We start from the raw sequence: 8,384 nt of genomic DNA on the forward strand, positions 1-8,384 counted from the left end.
GATTTGGGTGAAAGTTTACAGAGCAGATTCATTTTCCATACAGCAGTTCACACGTATTTTGTTTCATGACATTGACTGCAATCCCCACAATGCAACACCTCTCTTCCCACTTCCCGATGGTTACTTTTTCCCTGTGTCCTTCTTTCCTATGCATTCCTGCCCTCTGAGCTATCTTCCTGTGCAGACACTGCCCTTCTGCTCCCATGACTGACTGTTCTAAGGAGTGTATCTACCTGGTGTAAATATTCACCTTATATGCCTGTCTGTTGTTTGGCTGGAAGCCACAGGAATGAGTTCAATTCCAGGCCTGAAGTGTGCCTAGGGCCATAGGCTTGGGGGTTTCACCAGGCTCTATCAGAGCAGTAAGCCTAGTCTTTTTTTGTTTTACAATGTTGAGTTTTGTTCTACATTTTCTTCTACTCTATCTAGGATCTCCTGCACTGATCCCTTTATGAGTGGTTGACAATGGTAGCTGGGCATCATCTATTTCTTCTGGTCTCATGGTCATGTGGTCATGTAGGCTGAGGTTCACATGGTCCACTAGTCCCTTGGACTAATTATTTCCATGTGCCTTTGGTTTTCATTCTTCTTTGCTCTGGACCAGGAGAGATCAATTGTTGCATCTAGATGGCCATTTGCAAGCTTTTAAGATCCCAGTTGCTGCTACTCACCAAAGTGGGATGTTGAACACTGTTTTTGTATAGTATGTTATGCCAATTGGGCTTGATGTCCCCCACAACCACAGTCCTGAGTCTATAGGCCAAACAACTTGCTCCCTCAGGGTAGTTGTCTGTGGCTTAGAAGTTATCATAACTTTGCCCTCTGTTAGTTCTATGTATGTGGACTTTCTTACAGCACACACAAATATGTATGTAGAAACATCATCTGCCAAACTTATATATGGTCATGGGTATATTCCCTTTTGCCTAGACATACCTGATCATTCAGCCTGTCTACCTAGGTATCTACTTGTAGATTAATGTTTGTTATCACTGGTAACACAGTGTGTGTAAAAGGGTTTATCTTTGTTGCCTGTACCTCTGACACACCTCTCTGTGTCTTCTTTTTCCTTAATGTTATTATGTTGGTCACTTGTTTTTGGTACATTGCATTCCCTTTACCCAAATCAATACCTGTCTTTCACCTATCCAGCAATTTTCCCTCCACTCCCCTCCCACCCCTGGTAACCAACAAAATTTCCTTCCATATTTAAACCTTTCCTTGACTTTTTACAATAGTGCACAAATACAACATTTGTCCTTCTGTGATTGACTTATTTCACTCAACATAATGTCCTCCAAGTTCATCCATGTTATGCTGTGTTTCACAGATTCTACATTATTTTTTAGTGTTGCATAGTATTCTGCTGTGTATGTACCATAGTTTGGTTAACCATTCTTCCGTTGATGGGCACTTAGGTTGTCTCCATCTCTTTGCTATTGTGAATAGTGCTGCAATGAACATGGGTGTGCATATGTCTGTTCGTGTCCTGGCTCTCACTTCTTTAGAATATATACCTAGTAATGGGATTGCTGGATTAAATGGTATTTATATTTCCAACTTTTTAAGGAATTCTTATACCAATTTCCACAGTAGTTGTATCAATCTATAGTCCCACCAACAGTGTATGAGAATCCCAATCTCTGCACATCTTCACCAACATGTGTTATTTTCTGTCTTGTTGAACTTTGCTATTAGTGCTGGGTGAGATACTGAGAAATAAGTGTTTACTCAGCAAATACAAAATAAGCAGCAGAAAAAGTGTAAATAAAATTAAATGAGGTGATTATCTGTTACAGTGAGTTGATTCCAATTCATACACAATAATTACTATCATTAAACATACTGGGGTTTTCATTTTGTTAAAATACACATAACGTAAAATTTACCATTGTAGAGTATACAGTTCAGTGGCGTTTAGCACATTCACAGCGCTGTGTAATCATCACCCCTATGCGGTTCTGGAACATTTTCATCACCTAAAAGTAACACTTGGTCCCTATCAAGCAGTTACTTTCCATTCTCTTCCACCCCCAGCAATCACCGAACTGCTCTCTGTCTCTATGAATTCTTCTCTTCTGGATAGTTCACATAAATGGACTCATACAACAGGTGGCCTTTTGTGATTGGCTTCTTTCACTTAGCGTAATGTTTTAATATTTCATCCATGTTGTTGCATGTATCAATCCTTCATTCCTTTTTTGGTTGAATGATATTCCACTGTGGATCCACCATATTTTTTTATCCATTCATCAGTTGACAAACATTGGCTTGTTTCTACCTTTTGGCTATTGTGACTATGCTGCTTTGAACACTTGTGTACGAGTTTTTGTGTGAACACATATTTTCATTTCTCTTGGGTATATAACTAGGAGTAGAATTGCTGGATCATATCATAGTCCTATGTTTAGGTTTTTTGAGGAATTGCCAAGTTTTCTAAAGTGGCTGCACTAAGATATTTCTCAGTATGTATCTGTATGTGCTACAAATATATCTATGTACTATAGACACACAGGACCTCTGGCAGTGAAGTGCCTAAGGCAGCTGACTGCTAACCAGAAGGCTGGCGATTCAAACCCACCAGCCACTCCATAGAAGGAAGACTGGGCAATGTACTTCCGTAAAGATTTACTGCCTCAGAAACCCAAAGGGGTTTGCTATGAGTTGGAATAGACTCAATGGCTGTGAGTTTTGTTTGTTTTTTACAGACATACAAGGAACAAAGTTATCGAAACTTCTTGGCCATAACCTTACACTTTAATGGAAGGAGTCACTGGGCTTGGGGACTTGGGACCATAGTTTCAGGGGACATCTAGGTCAACAGGCATAATGTAATCCACAAAGACAACAATGTTCTACATCCTATTTTGGTGAGTAGCAACTGGGATCTTAGAAGCTTATGAGTGGCCATCTAAGATACAACTATTGGTCTCTCCTCATCCAGAGCAAAGAAGAGTGAAGAAAATCAAAGATGCAAGGAAACAATTAGTCTGAAGGGTTAATGGACCACGAGAACCACAGCCTCCACTACCCTGAGATCAGAAGAACTAGATGGTGCCTGGCAACCACAAATGATTGCTCTGATAGGAATCAAACAGAAAATCCTAGATCGAGTAGGAGAAAAATTGTGGAACAAAACTCAAAATCATGAAAAAGACCAGGCTTACTGGACAGATAGAGACTGGTGGAACCTTAAGACTATGGCCTTATGCACCCTTCAAACCTGGAACTAAATCCACCCTTGGGATCAACTTTCAGCCAAACAACAGACAAACCTGTAAGTGAGCAGTAACGCCAGAGAGGAACGTACTCCTCTGAACAATCGCTGTATAAGACCAAAAGGCAGCACCTTCCAGAAGACAAAGCTTGAAGGTAGCAAGGGGCAGGAAGGACGAATGGAAATGGGGACCCAGGGAGGCCATGGGCAGAGAGCTTTCCCACTGAGGGGAGGGCAGTCAATGTCATGTGCAGTGAAGTAAATTACTCAGTATGGCTTTTCTACTCATAAGTCATTGTAAATTCAATGGTGGAATGAGCAAGTGAGGAGCTCCTGATTGTAAATGTTATCCACGTGGGTTATTTCTGTTGGGCATGGCACAATGCAATGTTATGGGAGTCTCACTCTCAGGTGCTTAGAATTCTGTTGTTATGATTGGTTGGTTTGGCCACTCTGCCAAGCTCAAAAGGAGGCCTCCTAGAGGCAGAACTCTCTCTGACTGCTGGTTGAGGAAGACGTGTTGCTGAAAGAGACATGCGCTGCTGGGAAAGAGACACAAGAGACACAAGTTACTGAGTAAGACACCGAGGGACATGCACTGTTGGGGGAGAGACTGTGAGAGACTTGGCTGAGAGACAGTGGGCTGGGAGAGAGACTGAGCGTTTTTCCTGAACTTGAATTATAGCCTGGTGCTTCCTTAATAAACCCCATAATCTGTGAGTTCTGTGTGGCCACTGCAGTGAATTATCGAACCCAGGAGAGAGGTGGTGGTGCTTTGGGAGGAACAGTTGGTGAAAGGGCTGGAGGGAGGCAGCATGTCTGGCCTTGCAGTAATAGGCCTTGGGCTATTGATAGTGATTCTGCCTTCCTCTTGTGGGGTTCTAGGAGGTCAGAATATGTGGCCTCCTTGTCCTTTTTGCATAATGTCACAAAACAAAATGTGCATCAATTGGCAAATGGAAAACTAATTTGCTTTGTAAACTTTTACCCAAACCACAATAAAAAGTTAAAAACCAAAACCAAAGTGGCCTGACAATTTTATGTTCTCACCAGCAACGCATGAGAGCTCCAAGCCTGCACATCTCCATCAACACTGCTGCATTTGAAACGCTCCTCAAGTGATTCTGATACATAAAGTTTAAAACCAACTGTCTGGAACACTGTCTTGTGGCTCTCATCAGAGACAAATTCCCACTGTATAGCCTGGAGTCTTCATTCCAGTGGATACTGCTAACCAGAAGGCTGGCAGTTCAAACCACCAGCCACTCCTCAGAAGGAAGTTTGGGCAATCAATTTCCTTAGTGATACTGCCTCAGAAACCCAAAGAGGAGTTGCTATGAGTCAGATCCTACTCAACAGCAGTGAGTTTTTTTTTTTTTTAACCATTAGTATATGTGTGTGTGTGTCTGTGTGTGTGTGTATGTACATGTGACAATGCAAAGGCATTAGACTGTGTGGATCATAACAAATTATGGCTAACATTGCAAAGAATGGGAATTCCAGAACACTTGATTATGCTATTAAGTAACCTGTACTTAGACCAAGAGGCTGTCTTTTGAACAGAACAAGGGGATACCTCATGGTTTAAAATTAGGAAGGGTGCACGTCAGGGTTGTATCCTTTCACCATACTTATTCAATGTGAATAAATATTCAATCTGAACAATTATTTGCTGAGCAAATAATCTGAGGAGCTGGACTATATGAAGAAGAATATGGCATTAGGATTGGGGGAAGATTCATAACAACCTGCAATATGCAGACAATACAACCTTGCTTGCTGAAAGTGAAGATGACTTGAAGCACTTACTGATGAAGATTAAAGACTACAGTCTTCAGTGTGGATTACACTTCAACATAAAGAAGACAAAAATCATCACAACTGGACCAATAAGCAGCATCACTTGGATCCACAATCAACACCCACGGAAGCAGCAGTCAAGAAATCAGACATGTATTACACTGGGCAAATCTGTGTTGAAGAGTAAAGATGTCACTTTGAAGACTAAGGTGCACCTAACCAAGCCATGGTATCTTCAATTGCTTCCTATGCATGTAAAAACTGGACAATGAATAAGGAAGACTAAAGAATTGGTGCCTCTGATTGGGGTGCTGGCAAAGAATGCTGAAAGCACCATGGACCGCCAGAGAATGAACAAATCTGTCCTGGAGGAAGTGCAGCAGGAATGCTCCTTGGAAGCGAGAAGGGCCAGACTTCATCTCACCCACTTTGGTCGTGTTGTCAGAAGGGATCATTCCCTGGAGAAGGACATCAAGCTTGGTAACCCTCAACCAGAGGGACTGACACAGGCGTGCAAGCACAGGCTCAACCATAGCCGGGGCTGTCGGGATGGCACGGGAGCACGCGGAGTTTCCATCTGGTGTGCACAGGGTCACCATGAGTCGGAGCCGACTCGGCAGCGCCCAGCAACAGCAGCAACTGCACGTGCGGGCGCCTTCTGGTGCACCACAGCATGGAGATCTGGGGCACGGGTACTCTTGCCCTATCCCATCTACTTAGAGCAGCAGCCAAGCATCGACGTTCTACCAGCCTCTGAAGGCTCCAGACCGTGGTGCTTCCAGGGAACTGGGTGGGAGCTGGCCTTTCCCATCCTCTCCATTAGGGATCCCCAATTTTTTGATAAGAACAAGAATGAACTGTCCATCTTATTTAAAGTGATATGTACACAGAACTTCAATTTCTTTGGGCCCAGCCCTTTCCTGTAAAGAAATCTTGAGATGTTATTGGTTCCAAGTCATTGTTGCCCTGGCTAGAATTATTTATTTTGTTTCAAATATCATTGCTAACATTTTCAACAAGAAAAAAAAAATTACAACTGGGAATGAGTAAATTTCTTTTAGAAAATACCTACAGAGTTGAGACCTACAGTGGTCAGAGCAAAGACAGAAGTAGGAGGGAGCCAGTTCAAGGGTTCGCACCAATTGTGGGCGAAGCCCTAGGTTTGCTTAGGTCAGGATGTTGTGGTGTTCAGCTCAGCTTACTGAAGGATCTGAGATTGCACAGACTGAGACTGTATCCAGATGAACTGGGATAGAGCTCACACTTCTGCTGTATTAGTCTGCCCCCAGGAACACACCGCAGCCCCGCGGTGGAGCACAGCAGGAGACGGTACCTGTCTGCTCCCAGGAAGCTGCTCCTTTGTGCGGGAAGATCATGTCTATACAATCATCTTGCCAGCAAAGTATCATCAGCGGCTCTGAGTCTGCCTCGGGCTACGTTTACAGCCCAGCTGTGAAGCTTGCGTTCTTGCAGATGAGACCATTTCGTTATATTTCAGTTTTGTGATGACGAGGAGTATCTGAATAAAGATGGGGAAGTGCATCGTGATATGACAGGACCGACAGAATGTTTGGTGCTCTGTATCAACGGGTGAGTGGCTTATTTACAAACGTGTGATGCACGAGCTCCTGCTAGCCATTGCAGTCTCAGTTATCCAAAGCAGTGGATCAGAGGCAGCTCACGTCACTCAGCTGCAGACCTAGGATTCAGGCTGCCGCATGGCCTATGCCTTTTGGGAAGGGACATTCTGGCAAAACACCAGGGCAGTCATGGTGTTTCTACCAGTGTTGAGATCATCTAACCCCTGGACAGACTAATTTTCTACTGTGTGCAAACTCCATTTACCATGGCATTGGTGAATAAGAACCATCTTTCCCAGCCATCTGCCTCTCTGACAATACCCAACAGACCAGCTCAGCCTCTTTATGTGTTCAAAATATTATTTTATGACTCCACATAAAGTCCTAACATTGTCTAATTGCATTTCACATTTCTTAGTAATCACCTATTATTTTTTAATTTAATCAAGGTCTAACATGTTTTCCTAGCAACTCATCTGGGAGGAGCAGGCCATTATCTGTAAGCCTACCAGCTCCAAGGGATGTGTGGAGTCTGGGCTGTGCACAGCAAGTACACACGTGTCCCTCCGTGAGCTTCAGAGTAAAGCAAAGCAGGTGTCCCCAAAGCGGGGACAGACAGAGTGAGAGCCCACGGGGGGGGGGGGGGGGCAGGGCTAACCTTCACCTCGTCTCGCTCTTCGATGCCAGAACCTGCCATGAAGAAGAGGAGGGAGAAAGGCACATGGATTTTCACCAAGAGAAAAGGAATGGAGGGCTAGAAAGTCAGAGTTCACAGAGGCCTCCACAGGAGAAAAAGCCAGGATGGCGAGAGAAACTTTTTGGCAGCTAACGGGAAAACTCCAGCTTGCGTGATGCTCTTGGAGAAGAAACCAGAACACTGAGAGAGAAAGAAGACAGGCAGAAGGAAAAGAAAGAGCCAGTCGTATGTGGGATGATAAAGGCAGGTGGAAAACCTGCGGACCAGATGTTGTGTTAGGTGCTGGCAAGTCAGCTCTGACTCACAGAGACCCTACGTGTAACAGAATGAAACGCTGCCCCGTTCTGGGCCATGGCCACAGTCATCGCCAGGCTTGCGCCCACTGTTGCAGCTGCTGTGTCCATCCACCTTGTCGAAGGTCTTCCTCTGTTTGCTGACCATCTACTGTACTGAGTATGATGTCTATATCCAGGAACTGGTCCCTCCTGATAACATGTTCAAAGTATGTGAGACAAAGTCTTACCAGATGATAAAGATTGATTTAAGATTTCATGGGGTTTTTGCATACTGTCTGAGAGAAGACTGGGATGACTCAGTGCTTTCCCCATTACTTGTTAATTCAAAGTTTATTCAAGTCTGGCTGAAACGAGAGTGACAAAATACAAATTACAGGTAAGAGGTCAGAGCTACAGACAATCAGAAAAGAGCTTAGATGAGGATGGTCTAGGGAATGGGCAAAGTGAAGAGGTCCCTGCAATGAACTCAAGGGAAGGAGCACCCAGCTCTAGCCTCCTGTGGCTGTGGACAACAGACTGCTCATTGGGAACTGAGAGTGAGTGTACCAGCTGTCAGTGAGGGCCTGGTTTTACAAGGGCCTGTGCTGAGAGCTGTCCTGGGGGAGTGAAATCAGTGAACTGAAAGGTCAGACATCTTGGTAAAGCAAGGCACCCTGGAGTTATAAAATGTGCAGTAGACTTAAAACTTAAAAATATGGTTGTTGTTGTTGTTGTTAAGTGCCGTCGAGTCGTTTCCGACTCATAGCGACCCCATGCACAGCAGAACGAAACACTGCCCGATCCCGCGCCAGCCC

The 8,384-nt window shown here is 44.2% G+C and overlaps 1 protein-coding gene across 1 annotated transcript in view; it reads right to left on the reverse strand.

Moving 5' to 3' along the window:
- The window catches only part of LOC103202191 (phospholipid-transporting ATPase FetA-like), a 143,975-nt gene that overhangs the window by 76,837 nt on the left and 58,754 nt on the right, over window positions 1-8,384 (reverse strand). The window contains exon 2 of the mRNA XM_007947022.1: window positions 2,045-2,078. Within this exon, the coding sequence (XP_007945213.1) occupies window positions 2,045-2,078 (34 nt within the window). The remainder of the gene's footprint in view (window positions 1-2,044; window positions 2,079-8,384) is intronic.

The sequence above is a fragment of the Orycteropus afer genome, unplaced genomic scaffold (genome assembly GCF_000298275.1).
Source record: "Orycteropus afer afer isolate SDZICR_OR568_19922 unplaced genomic scaffold, OryAfe1.0 scaffold00174, whole genome shotgun sequence".
Classification (NCBI taxonomy): Eukaryota; Metazoa; Chordata; class Mammalia; order Tubulidentata; family Orycteropodidae; genus Orycteropus; species Orycteropus afer.